Here is a 26,455-nt window from a genome sequence, read left to right as displayed (position 1 = left end):
TTTCCAGGGGAAACCTTACATACGTGGGGTCGTAGCTGTTCTGTAGGCATGTGAGAAACTGGAGCAACTTGATGAAATCAAAGTGAAGGGCAGAGGCTTTACCTTAGGAAGCCTTTACATTTCCTAAGCTAGAGCTGGATGGAGGGAAAGTTGCTTTGGGGAACAGGTGACGTGCAAAGGGCTCTCATTCACACAACGAATGAAACAAACAAAAACTGGATCCCAAACTACCCTTGTGTATGTCCTTTTGTCAGGGTCGTAAACAGCATTGGTCTTAGACTTTCAAAACATTGATTTGTTTGTTCCCTTCTTGTCGCTCCACAGCTAGGAAGCGGAGGAGAAAGGCTCAATTGTTCATTTTGGAAATGGGCAGCAGCAGCGATACAGAGAACTGCTGACCCCTCTCTTTTAGATGTCATTCAATCGCTTCTTTCTGTTCTTGAATTTCTTATAGCTGTCAGATTTGGAGCGTTTTTTTTTTCTTTTTGATAAAGACTTTAACAATCTCCTTCTGTTGCTAGAAACTGGGAGAGGGAGAAGGGAAAAAAAAAGTCCAAAAATGTGTTTGGCTAATCATCTAAATTCATGAAAAATTAATCAAATTTCTCCAAGCCTAATTATTTTGTAGACACACCCAAGGGAAAGCTGTTACTGCAGCCTAACAACACATTAAAAGCATCTTTAAATAATTAAAGAGCAGTATGGCTGTGCGTTGGTTTTTGTATTTTGCAAAAACACGCGACTGCTCAGTGATACCCCGCACCACTTGGAGCAGGGCTCAAGCCCCTCTCAGAGCATGCTCCCTCCCTCTCCCATGCCTCAAATTTTCGCTTTTACAATTCTTATTCGCAGATTTCTTCAATCTGAGCATCCCCCAGTTTTTGCACAGGGCTCGGGCTCCTTTTTACCAGCCCGTTCCCAACCCGAGGAGCCAGGGCACAGCAAGGAGAAGGAGCCTCTCGAGCAGCCCTCCTGCTGCAAGCATCTCCCTCATTACTCAGCCTATTAATTGCTACAGCCAGACTGCTGCATCCCGTGCCCATTACGAGAGCGTCTCCTCCCCACCGTGCCCCTCGGTCTCCTCCACCAGAGAGGCTAATGTATCTTGCAGACAGAAAAAGCAATCTGCGCCTTGCAAAGCCGCGGCCGATTTATGAGCTAAGCGGTGGTTTGTGTGTTCCAGGAAGAGGGGCTCAGCTGTTGCGGGAGCCAGAGAACGGACGTTGCTCCTGCTGGCTTTTTCTCTGGCTTTTCTGGGCGTGCTGGGGCTGTTTGAAGCCTCCTTCCTTAGACGCTCCAGTTTTCAGGGTGCTGCTCTGCCCTGCAATTTGAAAAGTGGCCGCCCCTCGTCTGCAGCACCTCCTGCTTTCAAGCAGCGGGGAGATTTTCTTCCCCCAGCCCTCGGGTGAAGGCCGGGTGCGTGGTCCTGCATCTACACACGAGGCAAACGCTGCCAAAGTCCCCGAGCGAACCCGCGAGTGGGGAATGCAGAGAGAGAAATTCGGCTGCTCTGCAAAGCTCAGAACTGCTGCAGCCAGTGAAGTGTTACAGCTGCGTTTTTAGGAGGCTGTGCGTGGTTTCGGGATGGGGATGATCTTCTAACACCGAGCACTTGGTTCGAGCAGGTCTGGAGCTGCCAGCCAGAAGCATCCTTAATGAGCCCTGCCCTGGTCGCAGCGCTGGGGCCCCTGCCCCTCGCTGTCTGGGGGGAGCTCTGATCTTCTGTCGGAGACCGGCTTTGCCTTCCCCCAGACCGAACTGAGCTCTCATTAGGGGATGGATTTCAAAGGCCAGTAAATGCCCCTTATCTTCTCTCCCCCAAATCTACCAGCTGAGCTTTTTCTTCCGCATACATTTTGTATTCAAACACAAATGAGGCTGCAGCTGTGGTTCCCGGGGCAGATGAGGACCAAATCTCCCAGCCCAGCGGGAGCCCCGCTGCCCAGGCTGGCCTCATCCTGCCCGGTGCTGTCCACAGGCAGGCTCTCCTCCTGCCCCTCGCTGACCTCCTGCTTTCTGGAGTCAAAGCTCCCACCTTGTACCCGTTCCCGGTCCTGCCAGGCTCATTCCTATCCCGGTGCCGACGCACGCAGCCGATCTCACGGGGACTTGCTGGGGGTGAGCCCGCGTTACCCTGATGCGATGCGATAGCCCCGCTCATGGGCAGTGTTTCCAGGAGAGCTCGTGCTCTGCTGGAGCAGCGTGGGCAAATCCCTCCTGGCACCACCATTGGCCAGGGTTGGGATGCCCGGATCAGGCAATCACAGGAGGGCTGCTGGCACTGTGGCACCCAGGAGAGCTCCGTGCAGCGGGATACATCCCGCAGGCAGCGTGGCTCTGCTCAAAAGGCAGGATGATGCGCCCCTCTGCAAGGGATATCTTACCCCAGATCATCTCTGCCCGTCTAGGGGAGCGTTAACAAGGGCTCTCGCCTTCTGCTAAAGCCTCTGCGGCAGCGCCAGGCGATGCCCGCAGTCTGCTGGGGTGCTGCACGGGAGCGGCGTGGCGCAGTGACGTGCACCAGGGCTGGGAGCTGGCTTTTGGAGCAGCTTTTCCTGCAGCTCCTGCCCTTCAGCAAGTTGCTCGGTGCCTTCGTGGGTCGTCTTCTCCTTAGCTGTGAATTGAGGATTCACAGAGGAGCTGCATTAGCTAATAAGGTTGTGGTACTATTAGCTAATAATACCACAGCCCCACTGTGCAGGGTTATCGTGGGCATTGCAAGCCCAAGCTGAGGACGTGCAGCGCGATCGCGCTCACGGTAACCCCACTAATCACTTAACCTCCTGAAAAATGCCATGAATCAGCAGACGGCTGGTCCTGCCTCTCAGCCCAAGAACGGCATTTGCAATGTAAGCCTCAGGACACAGGAAAGCGAAGGCTTGGTAAAAACTGGGTGAGCGAAAGCAATGCAGACCAGTACCCCCCCATCCTCCCCCCACTGCCACGGCTCAGCCAGGTCAGGGCCGGCTTTGTGACGCCACGTGCACCCCTGAGGACAAAGTCGTGCAATTCTCCCACCCAGCCTGGCTCCCATCACCGTCCCTGCCGTCTGTCGCGGGTGGGTCGGCTCCGTCGCACAAGGCCGGGGTGGGAGGGAGGTGGCTGCTCCATCCCGCTGCTGCTCCATCGGGCGCTGTGCTGCTGCATGAGGCTCTGCGAGGCGCCGTCGGTCGGTCCCTGTGGCGGCGAGGTGCTGGGCACGCCGCGGGGTCGTGCTGGCCATGCCCTGGGGACGTGCCGGTAACCGTGGTTTTATTGCAGCTGCGCGCAGTAGGGAGCTGGACGGCCTCAACTGCTGCGCTCCTCTGCCCTGGGACTGCTGGAAGGGCTCAGATTTTGAGGGGGACCACCCTGGGGCCTTAGCTCTGGCCTTTCTGAACGGTCTCTGGTGTATTTGTAGCCTTGAAGGGATGCTCGCTCCCATGCAAGCTGAGCTGGGACTGGCTTGGTGATAAAGCAAGCCCAGGCTTTGCTCTGGGACACTTTTTAAAGCACTTTCCTAGAGCTATTCTCATTTGGGTGATATTTGCAATAGCCATTTTCATTTGCCTGATGGGGATTTGTAATCCCTTGATCTACAGAAGAGTAAGTAAATACAATTTAATGCAAGCACCACAGGATTTCATTTACCTTCGGCAGTTTAAGCAGCTCTCCAGATGCATTTTCTGCTGGCAGCTTTTCAGGCAGTAGGGCAAATAGTCTTTACAGAGCAATGCCCTTTCATATCTGAGGGCATTCAGCAATAGTTTCCAGTGCCCCTTCCACCAGCCATGAGACCAGTGCTGTTGCTAGCTCCTGTTTCCCATTCGTGACAGCCAGCTACAGCCCCTGCATCAGCCACGGGCTCTGATCCTGCTCACAGCAAGAATTGCAGCCCTGAGCCAAGCCGAAGCCGCAAAGCCGAACAGGCACCTTATGGCCTCCTCCAGCCGGCTCAAGCCCGTGCACCCTCCTTTGGTGGCGCTCAGGACCCTGCGCAACCACGCCAAGAGGTGTGCGCGATGTGCACCTTTACCCTTTTGCTCACCCATGTGGGTGGGGGCCAACAAGGGCTATTTAGAAACCAAATTGTGGAGACTTTTCCCCTGGAAATCTTAGGGCGTGCCAAGCCCTTTGTCCTAATTTAAATGTAAATGGTGAGGGGCGGTGATGGCACAGTAGCATCCAGCACCCACCGAAGAGCTAAGGCCCCAGCAGTGCTAAGGCTGCTTCATCACCAGGCTGCAGGACCAGCGCAGAGACCAGCAGGGAAGGACGCAGCTAAGCCGCAGGCCAAATTGGCAGCTCAAAAATGCTGGAGGCGTCGTCCAGCTGAATTAGTGTATTAGTGAATTAATTCGTCGCTGAATTAGTGTAATCGCGGCTTGCCTGCTCCACGACAAATTGGACGGTGGTGTTTTAAGAGTTCGGTCCCGTTCCTTATTTCGGAGAGCCTGGAGAGCTCTCAGCTGAAGGGGGTGATGGGTTTGAGCAGCCCACCCTGTTCATCCCCCCAACAAACCCCGCTCAGTGTTGCCCTTCGGTGCCCGCAGCACCGTGCAGCCCAGGAGGGGCTGGCAGAGGGGTGGGAGGCAGAGCGCAGGCGGCGGAGCTGCTGGGTGGCTGGCGCACGCCGGGCGGGCACAGGAGCAGGGGCTGGGTGCCGCTCACCCCTCGCCTGCTCCCTGCTCGCCCCGGTTATGGAAGGGGAAAGACCTCCAGGTCTGCATGGTGCCGTGCTCGGCGTTGGGAATGGCGAGGGCGAGCCCGAGGAGACGTAACCGCTTCTCCACAGCCAGTGTCTGCGTTTCCCTCTGCCAGCCGCAACCTGGTTGCCTCCAACTGCAATCGATCTAACCAGCCCTACGGCAACCCCAACCACTACAACTACCACAACTGCCACCACCACCGACACCACCACCACCGACACCACCACCACCACCGACACCACCACCACCACTACAGCCGCCACCACTCTGCCCGCCACCACCGTCGCAAGCACCACAACAACTACAGAGAGGGCTCCGGCAGCCACCACAAAGCAGGAGCTGGGTACTGCGCTTTCCTTTTCCTCTCCCCCCCTTGAAACCTACCGGGGCCTTGCCCCCTTCTTGCTCAGAGCCAGGATTGATAACGGGCACGGGCGAAGCCTCACCCATGTGGTGAAAGGCACCCCGTGCTCCGGCAATGGCTTTGCAAGCCGGAGGTGGCACAGACTTGGGGATTAAGGCTCGGGGAGGCTGCGCCACCCTCCTGGTCCCAGTCCCAACAAGGGGATAACACGGCTCTCCCTGTGGTGTCATGCTTCTGAATTAGTGTGAGGGTCAGGAAAGAGGGAAGACCCTACAAAGTACTATTTTTGCCGTTACAAAGGGGTTCTGTTACTACTATAGATGTCACTTCAAATTTAGCCCATCGTCTGTTAGCTAAGAGACCTGTCAGGGCTCATAGGAGCCGTTCGGGTCGTGGTACTGCTGCTCTCTGCAACGCGACCCAGTCAGAGCCCCCAGGGAAGCTGGGGAGGTGGCGGAAGCCACAGCCCCCAGCCGGGCTCCTGGGATGTACCAGGTGCAGAGAAAGCATGCAGCCAGCTGGAGCAGGGGATCCAGCGGTTCTGGTGGAGGCACGGTCTCTGCTCTGTGTGTTTTACTGATGGCTACGGAGAGAGGCAGCCCTCGGAGCCCTGCTCTTAAAAGCACTGCAGTAACAGGACCTGCGGTTGATAAACTACGGAGTTGTAGCCAGGTTATTCAAAAAGGAACCAAGCTCATAGCAAAAGGGAACGCAATCAAAGGAATTCAGTTACGTAGTAGTAGGATGCACTCAAAGACGCAAGTGCTGCCCTAACAAAATCAGTTTAAAAACTGGTGCAAGGGAGCGAGATGCAGCCTCGGCGCTACGTACGAGGGCTCAGTAATGAAGCAGTTTCATGAGATCGTTACCACAACGCAGTCACAGCTCAGCGAGCACATGGGAAGCGCTGCTAATTGCAAACGGGCAATTATCTGCACACGCTGCAGCCAGGGGGAACGGGAGGGAAAGAGGCAGAGAAGCAAAAAGCAGTCGGGGAGCGGCACGAGGAACAGCGCGGGTCCCAAACAGCCCTGGGGACACGAGCCCAGAGCCCGAGCCGTAATGCAGGCAGACAGGGGGCCTGCGTGGCAGCGCAGGTTGGGGCTGCAGGGGGGGGCTCTGGGCCTCCCCCCCCCCCCCCGGCATTAGGGGCTCTGCTGCCCTTTCCCAAAAGTCGCATAGCTGCCCTCCTTCCAGGGATGGAAGTTACTCCTTGGTGTTTTGTCAAACCAAAGCCTGAGCTACGTCCCAAAGTAAATAATAACACTAAAATTGAGGTGCAATTTCTCTGAAAGCTCTTAAAGCACACTGAGCTAGTGGCTTAGCTCCACCTCGCCAGAAATAGAAGTTCATCCACTCTCCAAAGCAATGTCGACAATCCTCAACTTCAAAATCAGAAACGAGTGACTTCATTGCCCCACTGGCTGTCTCTAGACCCAGTAACATAAAAATATTCTCTCCCAGCTGTGGTAGCGAGTCCGTGCCTACTCATGCGTGCATCTTGCGTTCGTTTAGGCACGGGTGTAGCCAGATTTCCCTGCAGACTGAGGTCTTCAGAGAAGCGCCACGGAGGTCTTCAGACTTCCAAGCTAAACTGAGTGCAGTTGGACTTCAATGCCAACATGCAATGAGCTACCGCTAGCAGACACCCCCCCCCCCAAAAAAAAAGTTTGGCCTTAAGGCTCTTGTAAGAAACAAATGTGGCCTCAGACATGCTTGTAGGTATCGAAGCATTAACTTTAGGAATGGTTTTGTAAGATTTTACCGGTACCGGATGCTAGGTGAGCTCTCATTTCTGTCTAATCCAAAATACTAATTCCTCTTCTAACCTGTCCACCAGACACCAATGGATCGTCCATATGGGACATAAGAGCTTTGGCTAATAGTAACTGGGCAAACATCACCTGGAGCCACAATTACTCTGCAGGAACTGACTTTGTGGTTAAGTATATCACCAGTAAGCATCAGATCGCATGGGGACTCTATAGGGTTGTGATGCCATTAGAGATCCTGCCAGCTCTCAAGGCTGCAATCCGTAATGCAGTCTTAATTACTGTGTGTTCAACGATGCTCTGTGGCCACGTGGAGGGGAGAGGAGGTGGCAGGATGTGGTCGTAGCCATTTAGAGAGCACCAGAAGTAGTCCTGGTGACTCACAGGAGATTCCCCCTCCTTGTGCTGATGGTCACGAGATGCTCGTATGCACGAACCGTGAATGTGTTTAGTTCATTGAGCTGGGCTCCATGTGGGCTCAGTGTAAAGAGAGCCTTTGAAAATATAAATATGTATATATGAACGGGGACAAAACTTGTACAGAAAACAAACCGACATAAATTGGAGGGGCTTTATATACCTTTGAAGGGCTTGCTGAGCCTGGAGCTGGCAGAATCACCTCTGATCCCAAACCTCCTGGCGTATCGGATGTCATTGTCTCTTGCAATTGTAAGGCTGTACGTAGTCAGGAAACCCCAAGTCAGTATCTCAGCTTTAGTACTTGTTTGGAAAAGACAGTTACATGTTATTGGTTGTATTTTATTTTATTTTTTAATAGATAGGCAGCAATGAATGCTGCTTATCTCTGACTTTATTTCCCAGCCATTTCAGTCTTATTGTCTGGTATGCTGGTTTTAAATTGGCATTTAAAGTGAGCCAACTACACCTAGCCATCAACAGTGAGCCACTTGTGGCCGTTCACAGCGCTAAGAGATGACCTTGCTGACAACTTAAAGCAGTTCTGAAGGCACAGCCAGTGCCTGGTCTCGCGCTGCAGACAGAGCAGGATGTGCTGGGGAAGGAGACCCTTTTCCCCCTCCTGAACTATTTTCCATGATTCAGGCTCCAAAGCCTGAAGGCCGAGGCCCCGAGCCCCCAAGGCTCCCCTTGCAGCCCCGTGGGATGCCGGCGATGCCCCCGGGAGCAGCCACATCCCAGCTGGGGTGAGGGGGCTCGTGTGCTCGCTGCAGCGTCCAGCTGCCCACCAACCTCAACCCACAGGCAAAACCCTTCGATCAGCTGAAAGGCACCAGGCAAATTCCAGACCGATTGCTTTAAAAAAACAAGTATCCAGACCTGAAGCTGGGCAGATAAAGGATCTGTCAGGACTTCAAAGCAGGGAGCGATCTCCTCAATAGCTCCTGGTGGTTTTTTCAGTATGGCAAGCAGGGATGCAGCAAAGCCCCCACCCTCTTTCTGCACTGCTGTTTTTATCCTATTCCCAGTGAGTACTAATCACGGCGCCGTTAATTGCTCCTTGACCATCGAGCCGTGTTATTTCTGCTCGGTGCCTGGGGCTAGCACAATGCATCACCTGCGGTGCCAACGAGGTAATCTCGCCGAGCCTCCCGCGGCTGGGTTTGATGTGCGGTTTCTGTTTCTCAGGTAACAAGACAGAGAAATCCATCCCCGTTAAAGCTCAGACCCCCTCCTCTGTGCAGCTGGCGAATCTGACGCCGGGGATGGTGTACAAGCTGTGGGTGTTCCCCATATGGTCTAGCCCCAGCGAGCACTCGTACATAACCTTTACCACCAGCTCAGGTGAGAGGGGCTCCAGCCCCGGGGCGCGTCCGCGGCATGTCACTGCGTGTCCACGGGGGCACTGGCGTGGTGGCGGGAGGGGATCGAGCACGGCGCAGCCCTCGCCCACCAGCCCGTCCCTGCCCTTGTTAAGGAGCTGCCCGAGCAGCCAAAAAGCCCCGGCAGGGTGCAAGGAAGGGTTTGGAAGGAGGGCAGGGACCACGCTGGGGTCGGCAGGTCGCTGCGCTCGAAGCCCTGTGGCCGCACGTGCGCATCGCATCTCTCGGTGCCTCGGCGCACGGCCGGACCCCGGGGTTGTGGCAGACAGAAGTGAGGGGCAGCCTCGGGGTGCTGCGTTTGTAGGCAGCCTCGTTTAGAGCCATGCACGGCACATGCACAGGGCTTTTCAGCGAGATGACAAGCAGGTCTGCTTCCCCCAGCAACTTTGCATTTAATTGCGCAAGCAATTTGCCAGGCTTATCACCTCGGTGATTTTTAGAGCTCCCTAATTATGGGCTTCCTACACTGCCCACTGGATGCCACAGAAGTGCCCTTACCGCCTTGCACAGGCGCTGAATCAGGCTTTCTGCATTTATAAAGCTTCTGTGTTCACACTCGACTTTCAGTAAATCACAACAACCAAAACTTCCTTCGTGCCACCGGCAGGTTTTGCCGTAGGAATCTGTGCGCGATGCTGTCAGAGTGGGGGGGTCTGAACGCTGAAACGCCAAGGAGCAAGCAGCACCGCAGCAGCCCACGCTGACAAATGCAGTAGGTAGAGGCTGCAATTTGCAAAGAACTGGAGTTGTTTTGCTAAGACCCAGCCGCATGGTGATGGAAAGCTCCAGCACTCCCCGGGCTCTTTGCTCAGAAGCAAAACGTCCGTCCTGGGCAAGGGGGGGGCTGCAGCAGGACCAGCAGCTCTCCCCACCCCACCCCACGCATTCGGAGTCCAAAACGCTGGCGAGCCGTGACTCCAGCAATCATTCTCTGATACGCTGGGTTGACACAGGGACAGGTGCCAGCTGCGAGTCCTCCTCCCTGCCTCCCGCTGCCCAGCACTGATAAAAAACCAGCGCCCGCTGACCTTGGGCACGGCACTCAGCCTCTCCGGGGAGATGTGTTGCATTTCGTGTCTGCTTCCAGCCCCCCACCTGACTCTGAAATCACCACCAGCCCCCTCACCCACAGAGTGCGGCATCTTTCGGGATTGCCGCTCCCCGGTTCGGACCCATCTCTCTCTTTTCTTGCTTTTCCCCACGTTGGGAGCGGGGGTAGAGGAGGCAGCCCCCTGCGCCACAGGCACCAAGGGGCAGGGAATCATTAGGAAGAAAAAAAAGAAGCAATATCCTTGGCTGATTGATGCTGGCAGTCTCGGCGTGTCTATTTTCTGTAATTTAGGGGTTCCTACTGCTACTACTGAAACTAGAGGCTTGGCTGCCTTTGTCCCCGTGATGGAGGCTGAGCGGTGACCTGAGCCCCGGCACCGTGGGAGCCGCAGAGCTCTCGCCGTCCTTGCACGCACAAACGCTGCAGATCCATTTCTTCGCTGGCTGGATTCTGCTGACACGAGCGCTCAGCCCCCGCTGACAATCATATGCTGTCAGGAATGCTGTCGATAAAAAAGCCCTGTTCATTTCGCTTTTTGTTTTTAATGTTTTGCAAATAGCTCTTCTAATGGTTTCTTCAGCGTGAACACAGATAAATACGCAGTCCGTGTGCACCAGCGCTTCTCTTCTGCTTAACTTGACAGCTCCGTATCCCAACAGGGCTCTTCCCAACAGTAAATGACACTTCAAAACTACAAATATAGCTTATAGAGCTTAATGTAAAGATACTTTCTTAAAAAAAAAAAAGGTAAAACACTGGAAGGGGGATCCGTGTGGGACTGGAGCTAGTGAGACTTCACGCACCAACAGTCTGCCGTACAAGTAATGCCTAAATGTCGCTGATCTGCTGCTGTTATACAGGCAGCTTTGCAATTGGCATATAAACTGTGACTGTTAGGTAACCCTTTTTTCTGCCACAAGATTATAATTACTTTTAAAAAAGTCACCGTAGCTGCATTTCAAATCAATCGCTGTTCAATTACACAGCTGCTTTCCACTGCTTACCTTCGGCGCTGGCCTTACGTTAGAGCAAATCCAAACGGCCTCTCTGACAGCCACGTACTTAATCCTCCCTTTCTGAATGCTGCAATGACAGTCACTCGTTTACTCTAAATACAAGATTGCTGTGCCTATAATTTTGTCGGCATGTGTTGCTTTTTTGGGAAGGATGGCAATTACACCTCTACCCTACCGGTGCCCCAATCCTGCTGCAGGAGCCCCCGGGCACTCGGTACCGAGAAGCCTCCCCCCCTGTGCACAACTCAGCCCCGACCCGGTGGCATGAAGCGCACCTCTCAGGATGCTTTGGCTCTTCAGACTCTGCAGGCCCCCTTAATTCTCCCTTAGCACTGCTTTGTGCAGAAATCCCATCCCACCAGGACTGCTAACCCGACCTCCTCCCATTTCCAAGCTCTCCATTAGAGCTTCATTCCCCCTTCCTCCCTGGGCACTCAGCTAATTGAATCCAGATCCCGGCTCCTTTCTGTTCTAATCTCATTCTCTCCGTTATAAAGTGCATCTTCCTGCACCACACAGCTCAGGTTGGTTTAAAGGTAAATATCGAGCGGGGCAGCATTAAAGGGAAAAGCAGCACAAGAGAGCCGGGGTACCTCCAGGCAGCCCACCCCCACCAAAAAAGCAACACCAGCACAGAGCGTTCTGCATCCGACACCATTTCTTTAGCAAACGGCCCTTGCTTGTCCTTCTCCTTTACCTGGGGATGTCCCTGGGCCATGTTTTGGCTGCAATTCCCTCCTGGCAGCATACCTTAGATTTCGCCTTCAGGAAAGCCCCTGGTACCTGGGGGCAGTTTGGAGGACTAAGCGGCTTGCAGCCCTGAACTGCTGTGGTTTGGGAAGTTTACCGATTCGACCCTTTTTTAACGTCGTCGTCTCTGCTACAAGAGCCTTCCCTTCCCAGCACATCACCGGAGGGCTGCCTTTCCTGCTCCCTGTGTGAGCAGCTCCTTGCCCTCTGGGGCTGTTACTGAACCTGCCCAGGAGGTGCTGGGCACCCTCCGGGGGTGACTCCGGGGTTTTCGGCACCGTCCTGGGTTTGGCGATGGGAACCAGCTGCAAAAGCTCACCTCTGGTTGTAGCTGTCCTAACCACTGCCCTACCTCTCCAGCCTCTTTACAAGCTGTATCTGTGCCTAATCAGCCAAGCACGGGCACAGCCTTGTCTGCCAGGGCCGCATCTCCGCTATCCATAGGAGGTGGTGGGTTTAAAATCGGATTATTTCAAGACAGGTACATGAGATGGTTGCTTGTGCTGCCTCAGCTCTGCCTAGGCAGTCCTGTTGGCTGGCCTTGACTTATTTAATTAAACAAGGCAAAGCATCCAGGACAGCAGCACAGCCCTTCTCAGCACTCTGCAGCGCCAAAGCAGCCAATTCAGGTAGCAGCAGCAATCTCATTTCAAGTTGTTTTTTGTCCCATGGACGCCAACGAAGGATGCTCGCTGCGCTGTCCTTCCCGTTCTGGACAAACCCCGCTAAGTCCCAGCTCGATCCCGTCCAGCTCTGACCTCCCCTGCTCGTGCCAGGACGACCTCGCTCCGTTTGCTGCATGGTCTGGTTAAATTTAGCCCCCCGCCGCGCTGAAGGTTATTTTCTCCTCTGCTCTGTCTTGCTGAATACCAAGCGCATGTCAATGAGAGCCAGAAAATGGCAGCTTGGTGCTATTTATAGGACACAGATTTGTCTGGCTGACCGTGCACGGGAGCTGCACGCAACAAGGCAGAGCACGTTTGGGGACAGGACACCTCTCCTTGCTTGGCGTCAGCCCCGCGGACGCTCGGCAGCCTCGCAGGGCGATGGAGCGGTGCTGTAAAGGCTTTCACGCGCTACCAGACCACGGCGCAGCAAGCTGGGACGTCCCTCGAGGACCTGGGGCCAGGGCTCTGTGCCCACCCCATGTCCCCGCTCGTGTCTGGCCACGTCCCGGTGGCCTCCACGTCTCCTTGCCCAGCTTCCCGTGGCTGCTGGGACCCCGTGCCCACGGCAGGTCACGGTGCCCATGCCCTCTGCAGCTCTCCTTGCTGCGGCAATGCAGGCTTCTCCAGCTCCAGGCTGCTGCTGAGCTCCTCAGGGCTGCTCAGCACCACTCCACACCAGGGACCTCATCCTGAGCTACGGTCCGGGCGCTTTTCTTTCAGACCTTTTTGCAGAAGCTGCCTCCGAGGCGGCTTTCAGGCACAGGAACGCAAGATCAAATCTGTTACCCAGCTTCTTTTGCCATTATTTTCAATGCCCTTTTCTCACTGGTCTGTGCTAGGTTTTACTTTATGCCGTGACCCTTTGCTGTTTGCAGCTCCTGCTAAAACATTGAGTTGACCTACCATTAAAAAAAGCCCCAGATCCCCGTGCTACGGTCTCAGATAACCCAGTCAGCACACACACAAACACACGCAGTGCTAAAGCCAGGTCCTTTTTAAACCCGTGGACTGAATCCTTCTAGTCGTTTATTTCTCTCCGTTGTCCCGGTCTTCCCTTATAGCTTTTTTTTTTCCCCTTCAATTTTCTTCCCAGCTTATACCAAGAACCACGTGGACATCGCGACCCAGGGCTGGTTCATCGGGCTGATGTGTGCCATAGCTCTCCTGGTCCTCATTCTGCTGATAGTTTGCTTCATTAAGAGGAGCAGAGGAGGGAAGTACCCAGGTAAGAGCGCCGCGCGGCAGCTTTTGTGCCCGTGGATTCAATATCCGCAGGTTTCCGGGGGCTAATCCAATTGTGCTGGTCTCAGATACACGCCCGTGATTACGAGCACTTTCCTCCCTCCGTAGTGGGAACATTATTATTAGTGGGAAGCGTTTTAGTTAATTAAAGGTCAGCGAGGGCTCTGGGCTGTGCAGGAGGCACGTCGCGGAGCTGGACACCCCTGCACTGTGTGACCTGACCTCTATTCTGCAAATTTGCTCGTCCTCATCTAGAAAGAGCCTTTTTCAGACAAAAGCCTCGTTCCATTTTTGCAAAGCACAGCCAAGACCTAAGAAAAGTCACCAGTTTTACACACCCTCTCTGGCCACCTTCAGTGCCTGTGCCCCGGTGCCACCGCGGCAGTGGTTTTTGGGGACAAGCCCGCAAGCCCTCCAGCTGCGGGGTTTTAGCGGGTCCCTGAGCCCTTCGCCCTGCAGGCGTTTCACAAAGCCTCTGCTGCTCCTCTGTGAAGCTTTCACCCTCCCTGCTGCTTTTTAACGCCCGTGTTGGGGCTGTGCTTGCTTCCAGTGCGAGACAATAAAGACGAGCACCTAAACCCCGAAGACAAGAACGTGGAAGACGGCTCGTTCGACTACAGGTATGCTCCCACGCGGCATGCGGACCCCGCCACCACGTCCCCCCATCAGCCCCGCTCCCCAGCCATCACAGACCTCACCGTGCTACCCCTCCGCAGCCCCCCGGGGCCACGCAGCCTCCCCGGTTGTTTCTCCCACCTTCCTCCTCCTGCCTCCTTCTCTCCGCAAGTCCTGTGCCGAAGGGACCGGCTCCTGCCCGAAGCCCCGGGGCAGTCAGCAAGCCGAGGGCCTGCTGCAAGGTGTCCTCCTGCCCCATCCCTCAGCCTGGCAGCATCGGCCCAGGCAGAGAGCTGGGACTTTGGGACCTGGGACATGGCTCTTAGTAAGTGCAGATCAACCCTCGTGGCACCCCCCCAGCACACGGAAAAAAAAACAAAAACAAAAATGAAAAAACCACAAAAGTCAGCTCCCGAAGCAGCCTGAGGATATCTCGGGGGCATCACCCCGCAGCTCAGCCACTTTCCTACTTGTAAGGCAGAATCCAGGGGAAAAATGCCCAAAGTTGTGTTCAGATCAGCTCTGAAAGCATGCGAGTTCGCTTACTTGGGGTCTGCCTGACTTCAAAGTGAGGTTTTTTTTGTAAGGTCCCTGGGGAAACCCTTCAGAAGCAGAGCTTGGAGATTAGCCGTGCTCCTGCCCAAAGTGCTCTGATTTCCCCTGACCAGCCACTTTCAGACCAAATGGCATCCTCCGAAGGGCACCAGCCACTTTTCCTCCAGAAAAAAAAAACCTCCTGGGAGGTTTCAGAGGGGCACCAGCATTCCTTCTCCCAGCCCTTGCAGTGTCACGCCGCGCTCGTGCCTCCGCTGCTGGGGGCGGCTGCCTGCAGGAGCAGGCGCAGGTAGCGCCGGCAGCTCGCAGAGCGTTGCCCACACCCGCCAGACGGCAGGGATGCTCCGCAGCCTCTGAGCACCTCCAGCGTGCCGTGCTTCTCCTCCAGGAATTAAAACGAACCTTTCCACGTGAGCTGGATCCAAAGCCCAACTAGGCTGGTGGGAGTTCTCCCTCCTGACTTCCAGCAGGGGTTAATTAAGCGCCGCGTCGTTACCCTAGCCCTACAAGTTGATGCAGCCAGGATAGGAAGAAGTTACTTACGGTTCAGGAAGGGATGTAACGGGGCACGTGTTCCACCAGGCTTTGGGGGAAGCAAAATGAATGGAGCTGCCTGCCCACGGTGCACGAAGGGAAATGGGACAACTGCAGGCTTCCCTGCCACCCTGTTTACATGGGCAGCAGTGTGGTAATCAGATTTCAGTAGGGACTGATTTTTTCAGGGGAAGTCATAAGCCCGAAGCTCCGCAGTTTTATGGGATATATTTATATATAAATAAATAAATAAACAAATATGTTGCAGAATAGATATAAACCCTCAGTGGGAACCCAAGTAAGCACGCGGCAGGAAAGGGTCACCTTTCTTTATTGCCTTCCACAGTATGGGGTCAAAACCTTCAAGCCATGAACACAACGGCTTTCCTTAATACAGAAAATAATAATTTAATACAGAAAATGCACTGCTATTGCCCATACTTTGACCAAAGCAGCTCCCCTTAACTCCCTGAGTCAGGACAGGGATCCTCTTGGCTCCCCGGTTTGTGGGATGGGCTGACACCTGCAGCACAACAGCGCAGGCAATGGGAAGGAGTGGGGTAAATCCTTCATCCTAAAACGCAGCAGCTCCTGCTGGGCTGTGTCTCAGGCTCTTCTTGGCAGCCCCACTGCCAGGAGCGTGCCGGCAGCGGAAGGGCACCAGCAGGGAACTTGGGCACGGTTCCCACAGGAATGACCGAAGTGCAGGAGGCTGAAGGGTTTGGCTTTGGGTTTTGGGGGTCAATACCCACAGGTGTGAGTTTTTGCCACGTTACTGGCAGTGGACGTAACTTTGGGAGAAGGCCTGTCTAGTCGCAGAATATCACACCAGCAACGTGCCGTGGGAGGCTGGGATCTGCTAAAGCAGGGCAAGATCCCCCCTGCCAGAGGGGGGGTCCCGCTGGGAAGGGGGCAGCGTGCAGTGCGCAGCTTTTGGGGCAGACCCTCCAAGATGCTCCAGCATTATTCATCACTATTCCACGGACAAGAGGGGGGAGAAAAAAGCAGCCAAAGGTAAACCACCACCACGATGTCCGTGAGCTTTGCCCCCCCATCAGGACCACCAGGTTTCCTGGGAGAACGCCGGGAGGCTCCCACCCAGGAGGCAGAAAGGAAGGTGAACTTGAAGGATTGATAGGAAACGCTGTTGGCTGATTAAGATTCAAAATGATTGCAACGCTAGGCTCAAGGAGGGTAGCAATTAGTATTTCAAGCAAGGACAGGATCTGAGCTGACGTGAGTTCTTCCTTGGTTCCCCTCCCCACCTCCACATGGCATGTCTGAGACGCTCTCATCATATCTCACGTCCTTAATGCCCCGTGCATGCGACTTGCAAATCTCTGCAGCCTATAATTAAGAGATACTGTCACATCTTTCTGTTCCACTAACAGAATAATGGTTTTCCTGGGCAGAGGCTAAGCTGAGAAGCTTATTTTCAAAGCAGGAGACCATTATCCTTGGACAATGCTCTGTGCCCATGACTGTGCCTCATTATACCAAATGCTCAAAAGCTGCACGTGGGGGAGCCGGCTGGAAACCTGGGCTGCCAGGAAGGGAAAGTTTTGTGGGTTTTTTTACCTTCTGGGCTCCAGTTCAGCTCTGGCTCAGGACAGGATCCTGTGGCACAGTCCCATGCCCCGCAGGCAGCTCAGCACCCGGCGCAGCAGCGACCAGGACCGGCGGACACGGCGCTGTCGCCAGCCCCGTGAGGGGCACCAACATCACCGCGGTGCGGGAACCAGCAGAGGGATGGAGGGGACACCGAGAGGTCCCTTTGGCGCAGCCCGACCCAAAGGGCTCGTCTGCCACCTCTGCCATCCGCTGCTGCTCCGGATCGGCTTCCTCGGTGCAGCCGGAGGGGCTCACCCAGCTCGGACCCATCACCCGGCTCCATTTGGTATAACGAGGCAATCGGCTCCATGAGGAATGCAGTGACTTTTTGTTTGGGTTTTTAGCACTGCCCCTGTGAATGCATACCTCATCATATCTCTCTCTGATCAGGCTCTTTCTGCTTCTCTCTGTTTTATTCCCATTCTTTCTTCTCCTTTTCACCTGGTCTATCCACATGGACCATGAAGGTCTCTTGAAAGGTAGGACCACGTGCTGCCAGAAGTCCGGCACATTTAGCTTTTTTTTTGTTTGTTTTTCCTTACTCCTTTTTGCAATTTGTTTCTTTCACAGCTGAAACTCTCCCTTCCCCTCCCTACCCCCATATACCCGCCTCCACCTAACACATTAAACACGAACCCCCCCCACCTCCTGCTGGGCTCGGGGGTACCCCCGTGCCCCACCAGCTGCATTTTGCTCCGAGATGCTCCAGGGCACCCCCGAGCACCAGCCAGGCCCCCCCTCGGGCCGGTCCCTCCACGTGCAGCGGGACCTGGGGATGGTGGCAAGGGACACGAGCGAAAATGCTGGATCCTAACCGCCCGGCACGCTCTGCCTCAGCCCTGAAAATCCTCCCCCTGGCTCCAGCCTCCCATCCCAATGATTTATGGCGCTCAGGACGACGTTTCCCAAATGGCCACGAGCTGGGTGCTCTGGTCCTCTAATGCGCCCATCAGCAAACCCCACAGAAATCCATTTTAACAGGGTTATGTCGCATCATTGTGCTGATGAGGATCTGCTTCACCCTCCTAATGCACTAACAGGATGAACGGTGCTGGAGAGAGGTAAAACCAGGGGCAGGTTCGGGAAATGTCGTGCCGGGCTGTCTGGCACTGCAGAGCCCACATTAGGGAAAAACCTGGTTCTAGATCCAGTTTCGACTGAACCCACCCCAAATCTTGGGAAAGGATGTTTTAAATAAAGGGGTCTGGGTTTTGCCACTCTCTGCTTGACATTAATTGGACTTTCTAACCACCAGTCCTGCTTGCAGACTGAATTCTCCCCCCTCCCGCCCTCCAGAAGGAGCCGCTTACAAAGCTAACAAGTTATTATTTATTGTGATGCCAAGTTAACACGAGGTCGCCAATATTGGGTTTGTATTCCTGCTTCATTTGCAAAGTGCTGATGTAAGGAAACGCGGTACAAAGCCGCAAGCTGTGCTGTGGGACACCAAATTCCTCTCCCACTGTAGAGCTGCTGCCATTAGGGGAATGGCAAGGGAGAGATGTAACGCCTTCCCCGGGCTGCTCCCGTGGCTGAAGAGCATTTTGCTCCTTGGCCCCGGCTGCGTGTTAGCCGTGCCTCCATCAGACATACCTTGGTGTGGGCACTGGCGATCCAAAGGGCGAGTCCTGAGACGCTATTTTAATGAAAAATGGCCCCAAACTCAAGAGGCTACAGGAGACTTTTTTTTTTTCTTTTTTCAAAAAGCAAACAAACAGGAGGCTGAATTACTTTTTTGATTGATGACTCTGCAAATACAGCGCTGAAATTCAATTTTTTGACCACTTCTGAGAAAAGCAAAGAGCAGGGTAGAGCGCCACACCGGGAGGCGAGCCTGCCGAGGCCAGGACTAAAACAAAACGAAATACACAAAGAGACAGGAACGGTGGGGAGGAAAAACATTTAAGATACTTAAGCGATCTCTTTAGGTGTATTACACAATTTGCATGCTGAACAAGCTCAAACATGAACTAATGACTAATTGATATGAAAATTAATTTTTATACAAAGCAACCCACTCATCCTCGATGCAATACAATCTTTATTTATGAGGTACCAGTCCTTGCCCTCCGGAGAGAAAACAGCTTTTCCCCGATTTTTTGTTAAAAGGTTTCTTTAAAAGGTTGCTTTTTCCTGTGGGTCAGACTATTTATTTTTCAGTGACCTGGCTTAATCTTTCTAAGTGAAAAAGAGAAAAGGATAGAGAATTGAGCAAACAAGCTCAGATACTCAGAAATAAGCCTGGAAAGGTAAATTCCCACGAGTTTTGGACGCTGCACAGAACTTGGCATCCCGTACGTGCCCCTCGCAGTGCTTTGAGAGTTCTCCTCGTTGCATGGAGCTACCTAAACTACAGAGCGGGGTTTTTGCAGGGAAAGCTGGGGGCGAAGCTCACTAAACTAAGGTTACACCAAGGCCGGCTAAAATGCTAGGAGAAAGAAAGAAAATCAGCGATGACAAGGGAAGGATATTTACAACGTACATCCAGTTGGGCTGATCTGAGCAACCGATGTCATACGGGCATAAAAAATGGCTTTTTAGAAAGAAAAAGCGCGAAGGCTGGGCTCGCAGAAGCACCAGGCACGGCACCAAAAGGCAGCTGCGGGGCTCGGTCACCGAGGTGGCTGTGTCCTGTCCCCACCGCTCGGGGCGGTCGGAGGCACCCACCTTCCTCCTGCCGCGGCCGCCCCCGCTCAGCACAGCCGCCCGCTGGGTTTAGGTGTGAATATCCAGCCCTTGGTTTGTAGCCGCCTCCCTTGCGAGCCCCGTTCTCAACCCTCGCTGTGTCTGTCTGTCTGTCTGTCTGTCTTGTGCCACCAGCGACGAAGACAACAAGCCCCTGCCCAACAGCCAGACGTCCCTGGACGGCACGATAAAGCAGCAGGAGAGCGACGACAGCTTGGTGGACTACGGCGAGGGGGGCGAGGGGCAGTTCAACGAGGACGGCTCCTTCATCGGGCAGTACACGGTGAAGAAGGACAAGGAGGAGACGGAAGGCAACGAGAGCTCGGAAGCCACGTCCCCAGTCAATGCTATCTACTCGCTGGCATAGCGCAGGACACTGGCACCACGAACAGCCTGAGGGGTTTGTAGTGGGTGGGGGTTCACCAACAGCCGCCGCCGCCACTACCTCCAACACAACCGTGTGAACAACCAAGGACATTTAAAAAAAATAAGAAAAAAAAAACAAGAAAAAAATAGAAAAAAAAATAATCCAAGCAAACAGGCAGACCAGGTGGCTGCCGACGCCATCTTATCCTTCGCAAACAAGCAAATGGCAAGGACTCCCGAGGCGCGGTCGGGCTGGAGCTGGAATCGGAGCTGAAGCGCGGGGCTGGAGGAGGCGCGGGGTGCAGGGAGGCGGAGCACCGCAGCCAGCTCCCCCAGGTCCTTCTTGTTCTTTCAGGAGGGAGCAAAAATTCTGTTTAATATTTATAGGAAGGTTCCAAATAACTGGGGAAAAAAGGAATTTGGGGGAGGGAAGAGGGCTGAGCAGAGCACCGAGAGCATCAGAAACACGTGAAAGAAAAGGAGAGCGGTCAATATTTGGGCACCACCCCCACGGCGCAGTACTACAGTGATGTCCATCCTCACGCAGCACCTTGCCCATAGCCTCTCCCAAGCCTCCCTCCTGAAAGACCAAGCAGCACCTCAGCTGGGAACCCGCTGGGACCGCGCCGTGCCTCGTGTGGGTGCTGAGCCTCCGTGTCCGTGTCCCCTGGGGGCCACCCTCCACCTCCAGGTGGCTCGGGGGAGTCCCTGGAGGATGAGGAACAGCAGATGAGCCAGTGGGGTTTGCTGCAGGACGGCCGGGTGCCGCTCGCCCGCCTCGCCAGGGTAACAGCACCGCTTGCCTGGGGAACCGCAGGCAAACCATTTTCTTTTAGTCTTTGCTTTGTAAGAAGTTGGGGGAAAAGTGCCCCCAGACCATGCCTGCTTTCTTTTAAAGGCAACTCCATAAACCTTATGTAGCAAAGAGGGAGTGGAAGCAGGACCAGTATTAACAAAGGACGAGGGGACCAGAAATTGCTTATTTAAGAAAAAAAAATAAAAAATGACCACAAACACACACGAACAGCCAAGCACTCGGTCAGGCCGAGAAGCACCCGCGGGGACCAGGCAGCAGATCCCTGCCATCGCCCTGCGCTGCAGCTCCGCAGCCCGGCAGGGACACGGCCACGCGTCCCTTGGGGACAGTGCTGGGGATGGCCCTGAGCTCCTTGTCCCCCCCCAGCAGCAGGGGCTGCTCCAGGCCGAGTGCTCCCAGCCCACCCCTCCTCCTACCGTCTTACAGTGGCCTTTCCCCCCCTCGATCAATCAGCCTGAGAGACACTTCCACGCGCGCGGAACGCGCCTCCGCTCCGTTATTTTACATATCAAGAAAACGCAATTTAGGTTAAACCCGTTAGCACGCCGCAACCAAGCGTCTCGGGTAGGAGTGCTCCTTCACATGCCTTACACAGCTTCGAACTTCCCGGGAAGTTTTAACGAACTGATCCTAACCCCCACACCGCTTCCGCGCCCCTAAGGCGGCGGGCGATCCGCCGGCCCCGTAGGAGTAGGACACTGGGAGCTGTCCCAGCGGAGACCGCATGGATCCTTGTAGAGGGTAGAGTTTTCTAACAGACAGTACGTAGTGGCCAACGCCGTGTGTATCCTCCCACTTCCTGCACTTTCGAAACCAAAGGTACCTTCGCGGAGAGAGATCGGATTTCTTCGGACCATTTCACGGACGTCGAATGATGTTAGGATGGATTTTTCTTTCGTTTCTTTCCTACGGAGGAGGGTTTTGTTCAGCTTAATGGATTAAATGCAATAGGATTAAAGCAATTATTCTTTTAGCTTGCAAGCTGGTTTGCTGCGAAGACATATTGCTAACAAGAATAATTCTACTAATATGGATTGCTCACATGTACTTTGCCACCTTCTTGAAGCTGCTAACGGCACAACGACCCTGCGCTTCGGGGAAGGGAGCCTGGGCCGGGTCAGCACCACGCAGAGAGAACGGGAGAGAGCTGGAAGGGAGCGGAGCAGCAGCGTCACCCCCGTGTAGAGGCGTTGATGCGATCCCATTCCCACCGCTGCCGCCGATGCGCTTTAAGGAGAGCATCCCCCAGCCCACCCAGCAGTCGCCTTCAGTTTACAAGCAGACACATTAAGCTCGATGTAACGCGGCTCTCGGTCACGGGAATCGCCAACGTGACAGCCCACAGCTGTCCTTACAGCGGCGCTGAGTTTGCATAACGTGGAGAGCGCAACCTGCAGCCTTCGCCACCCAGCAGCAGGCTCTGGGCACAGAAATTCTCCCTGCTTTGTCTCTCTGCTTGGCAGACCGGCTGCTCACAGGGACCAGGAATCTCTCGGCTACCATACGACATCTCCAACCCTCGAGGAAGCTGGTCAGGCATCCCTGGAAGCAGGGTGGTCAGTGCCGTGTGTCTGTATTACGTGCCATCTGTATTAAAGCCTCTGTTCGTGTCCTGCCGTTAACCGCAGCTTTACTCAGCAAACCTCTCCGGGTCCTGTTGGAAGCAGAGCAGCGCTCACCACGCGGCTTTTCCATGCGTGCCCAGCACACCACGGCCTCGGCGAGCAGGGAGCGAGCTGGGCTCAGCCTGGCCGAGCCCCACAAAGCTCCTACAGAAACACCGACGGGCTCTGAGCATCGCCGTGCTTGTGAGCATGCAGGCAAGGAATGCGATGCCCGTGAATTACTTGTGGGCTCTTATTGGCTGCATGTAAAATTACTAAAAAAGTGTACGATATAATGATTTCTGTTTAACTCTATTTCATTGCAACTTCCCCTAAAGTTTCAGCAGGGATCAGCAGGGAGGTGCAGGAGGGCTCAGTTGCCCCCACGGTGTCCATCGAGGGGTGCCTGTCCCTCGCCAGGACCTGCACAGCCTCTCCGGAGCAGGGCACGCTCTGACCTCTTCTGCAAAAGATGCATCTTCACCAAGGAGCTGAATTAGGAGCAAATACTTAAAAAATTAAAAATATAAATAGAGAGAGGTGAGCCAGACCCAAATCAAAGAGCTCTTAGAAGCTGGAGAAAAGTAATTTGGGTCCAACTCCAACCTAGCAAATTTGAGCCTGTTTCTAGAAGAGCCTGAGCCCAAACCTCAGCCGTGCCGTGGGTTTGGAGACCGGCTCTGCTGGGAGCATCCAGGCACGGCCCCCCCGAAACACAGCACGTGGCTTCGTGACGTCCTTCGTGCGCACGGCCAGCTGGCACCGACCACAGGGGCACGAGCACGGGACAGCAGAGAGCAGTTGCTGCTTTGCTGTGGTCGAGGCTGCTCCTATCCCCTCTGGAGCGACGGTGCAGTGAGACGGAGAAGCTGCGGGAACCACCAAGATTTGGAACGAGCCCCCCAAAACCCTGCTCACGGAAACACCGACAGCCCACCCCGTCTGCAAGCCAGGTCCCAGCATCCCCCTACTCACACCCCCTGTCCAGCATCGCCTTCTTGCAGAGGAAAGCCCCAAGCCCACGCAGAGCGGCCACTTCTGCCCCTGGAGATGGATCCGGCCACGGGGAGCAGCTTTAAGCCACGGGGTGAGAGGCAGCCCCCTGCTATGGGGCCGGGGCAAAGGGACAGCCAGGCAGCAGCACCACCCAGCTGCCCTATCCATCCCTCACTTGCCCCAACCATCCCTTGCCTGTCCCATCCCATCCCTCCCATCCCATTCCTTTCCAGCAGCTGCCTCCCCATGGCGCAGGTCCCCGCGGCGCTGAGAGCCCACCGTGCAGCGTAACGTCGCCGTGCCAGGCTTAGTTGTGTACTAGCAGCAAATGGTTTCAGTTAAGCAATAAAAAAATAAACCAACATTGTAAACGTCACAAATAATAATAAAAAAACCCCACCCATCTTCTATTTCTTGCACTACGACCTGTTTTATTGAGGGAAATAACTGCTTTTCTGGTCCTAACAGAGCACCCGCTGCGTCAGTAGCTCCCCCTGCCCAGCACCACCCGTCCCTCCGTGTCCCACGCCAGTGGGCATCGGGCTCTGGTTGTCCAACGCAGTCTAACCCCGTGTCAGACGCACACCACAAACCTCTTCCTTTGCAGTTCCGAGTTTTCAATGTTTGTTTCTTCTGCTCACACCACAAAGAAAATATTGGGCTGTTTTGTTTTTCTTTCGTTTGTAAATATCTCTCCATCCATCCTCTCTGTAAAACCTCCTGGTTGGTCTCAAGTATTCTATGTATTTATTTGCCTTTTTTTTTTTTTTAAGCAAAAAAGAAAACAAACATCTTTGTGTTAACCCACGCGTCCCAATGAGAAATGTGTATCTGAAGCTGTAAAATTAACACTTTACAGCAAGAAGATTTATGGACTCCAGGAAAAGTGTTTAATATAAGGACTTATAAACTGACTGCATGAGAGGTGAAAGAAGGCCAAAATACTCAGATATCATTTTTTTGAATCACTGTAAAAAGAAAAGACTGGATTTTTTTGTATAGAGAACACTAAACATATAATAAAACATTGTTCAAAACTCACGCTAAGCCTGCGCTTCGTGTCCAGCAGCTTCCAGCCCCAGGCAGCTGGTGACACCGCCCCGTCCCCTGGTGTCACCACCCGGTTTGGCCCCATCCGCGCCCCCAGCCCTTCTCCAGAAGCCCAACCAGAGCCCAGAAATTGTGGTGGGACTCTGTAGGCTGAAAGTTGGACTCGATGACCGTGAAGGTCTTTTCCAACCTAAATGTTTTTATGATTGTCCAAGAGGGGAGGTGGTGGCACCACGGGACTGTGCCCCAGCCCAAAGCGCCCCACGTCCTTCCCACGGCTCGGTGGCCCAGCTGGGGAAAATGTGACCGAGCAGTTTAAAAAACCTCAGCTTACCCCTTGTGACCCTGGGCAGCCAGCCCTTGCGGTACCTCGGCAAAGCCCTGCGCCAAGACTCACGCCCTGCGCGCTTTGCTTTGGGAAGCATCGCCCCCAGCCAGGCGCAGGGGCTGAGCACAGCTCAGGACCGTGCCGAGAGCAGCAGCCAGGGTGCTGGGACTGGAGCTCCTGCGTGGCTCCTCGGCCCAGCACGGTGTTTCTGCGGGGGACAGGTTGCAAAGCCCGCGCTAACTCAGCGCAGCAGCTCCTGCACCCCAAGGCACCGGGACGAGGCGCTGCCCCTGCTCCTGCTGCGCCCGCATCTCGCTGCACAGCGCCCTGCGAGCAGCCTGGGCGGGCAGCCGGGTGAGCGAGGTGCGAGCCGGCCAGCTTCGCTTCTGCTCCACCCATCGGCAGGCTGCAAACACCTGCAGCCCGCTGCAAGAAGCGGCTCTGCTCCCAGGAGGGGAACCGCCCCAAGAGCAGCAGTGACCGCTCTCGGTGGGCTGCACGGGAGCACAAAGCCCTCACCAACCACTCGGAGGCCGATGAGGCCATGGCGCAGCCAACAGCAGCCTTTCCAGGCAGGGAAACTGAGGCACAGAGGTGTAAGGCTTGCAACCCAGCCCAGCAGCCACATCCAGTCCCCGGCTCCCTGGGTGCATGTGGTGCTGGCGGGCGGCTCAGCCACGCTGCAAACCGCAGCTCTGCCTCCCTCCCAGTGCTGACCACAGCACGAATACCCTCAAGCAGTCCGGAGAAGCTGCAGCAGGGAGCCCCCATGGCCCAGCAAACATATGTGGGAGCACCAGGGTTTAACTCAAGCCCTCCCCCGACCCGGCAGCTCCTGGCAGAGGAGCTCTGCCCCTCCCCGGGGCCATTCCTGCACTTCCCGGCCTTCCCCGCCTGCCCCCGAGGCTCCGGAGTGCTCTTAGCAGCAGCTCCCTCGTGCAAAGCCTTGCCGAGAATGGGCTGAAGGAAGGGGGGAAAACACAAGGCTATTTCGCTAATGAAGATGTAATTGCTGCGGTCCTCGCTAATAGGATGAGAGTATTAATGCTTCCTGCTCCAGAGCTGCGGTGCAGGCTTTATCCCCCCCTGCCCACCCCCTGAGGAAGAAAAGCACCTCTGCAGGTCCAGGAGAGCTCCCCAGCACTTACCGGGGCAGTGGAGGGACCAGCCACCCTCGGTCCCCACCCTAAAGCCCTTTGGGATGTGGAAGGACGAAGCAGGAATCGCACTTAGCCTTGATGCAGAAGTTCACACTAGCTGGATCCCAGGGATCCCTTAAAACCTTTGGGGGTCCCCAAAATCCCATAAAACCTTTGTCCTGTGTCCAAAGCAATAGGAACCGAGGGCTCAGCCTCCAAGTCCTGTGCAGGTGGAGGAGCTGTGGGGCCTCAGAGGAGGGTGTCGGGTGGTGACACAGCCACATGGGGCTTTAAAAAGCATCCCCGAGCGACACCAGGACTCAGCCCAACGCAGCCCCCTCGGCGACCTGGATTAGCAGCTGCCAAAAAATAACCAAACTGATTTTGATTTCACCTCCAGCCATCCTGAAGCATCCACGCCTCGGCGACTCCTGTCCCAGCAGAGGCACCGACCTTGTGGCCACCATCTCTGCTGCCCCATCAACTCACAACAAAACCCCTCTGAACCAGGCAGGCTCAGCCAGGAGGACCCTAAAGAAGACCAAAAACCCCTCGTTTCCCCACCCTGCCCGCTCCCTGATAGATGCTGCCCCGCTCCCACCACTCATGCTGGAAAAAGCAATTTTATTGCCCCGAAGCGAGCAACACGGGACCCATCCTCATGATCGATGCAGGGAGAGACACGCACGCATTAGTGCTCGGCCCTTTTTATGGCATGCTAACGACACCCACTTCTCCCCTGACCTCTGCCTGCCCGGTGGGGCAGCAGGGCCTGGATCGATGCTGTCAGACCGCCCCGATGGCC

At 54.9% G+C, this 26,455-nt stretch overlaps 2 protein-coding genes across 27 annotated transcripts in view; one reads left to right on the top strand and one right to left on the bottom strand.

The window, feature by feature from the left end:
• The window catches only part of NFASC (neurofascin), a 122,076-nt gene extending 98,158 nt beyond the window's left edge, over positions 1-23,918 (top strand). For 12 of the 25 annotated variants that reach the window (XM_080568795.1, XM_080568806.1, XM_080568802.1 and 9 more), the window contains 6 exons: positions 4,801-5,031; positions 6,893-7,009; positions 8,430-8,585; positions 13,202-13,333; positions 13,901-13,970; positions 19,486-23,918. In XM_080568795.1, coding sequence (XP_080424921.1) covers positions 4,801-5,031; positions 6,893-7,009; positions 8,430-8,585; positions 13,202-13,333; positions 13,901-13,970; positions 19,486-19,717 — 938 coding nt within the window. In that variant the 3' untranslated portion in view covers positions 19,718-23,918. Of the gene's footprint in view, positions 1-7; positions 5,032-6,892; positions 7,010-8,429; positions 8,586-13,201; positions 13,334-13,900; positions 13,971-19,485 lie in introns of those variants that run through there. The other 13 variants (XM_080568792.1, XM_080568796.1, XM_080568793.1 and 10 more) reach the window with 3 other exon arrangements.
• The window catches only part of TMEM81 (transmembrane protein 81), an 80,144-nt gene that overhangs the window by 12,660 nt on the left and 41,029 nt on the right, over positions 1-26,455 (bottom strand). The window lies entirely within an intron of this gene.

The sequence above is a fragment of the Anser brachyrhynchus genome (genome assembly GCF_964034855.1).
Source record: "Anser brachyrhynchus genome assembly, chromosome: 27".
NCBI classification, from domain to species: Eukaryota; Metazoa; Chordata; class Aves; order Anseriformes; family Anatidae; genus Anser; species Anser brachyrhynchus.
Note: the sequence above shows the minus strand (reverse complement) of the source record. Positions and strands in the feature narration are given on the sequence as shown.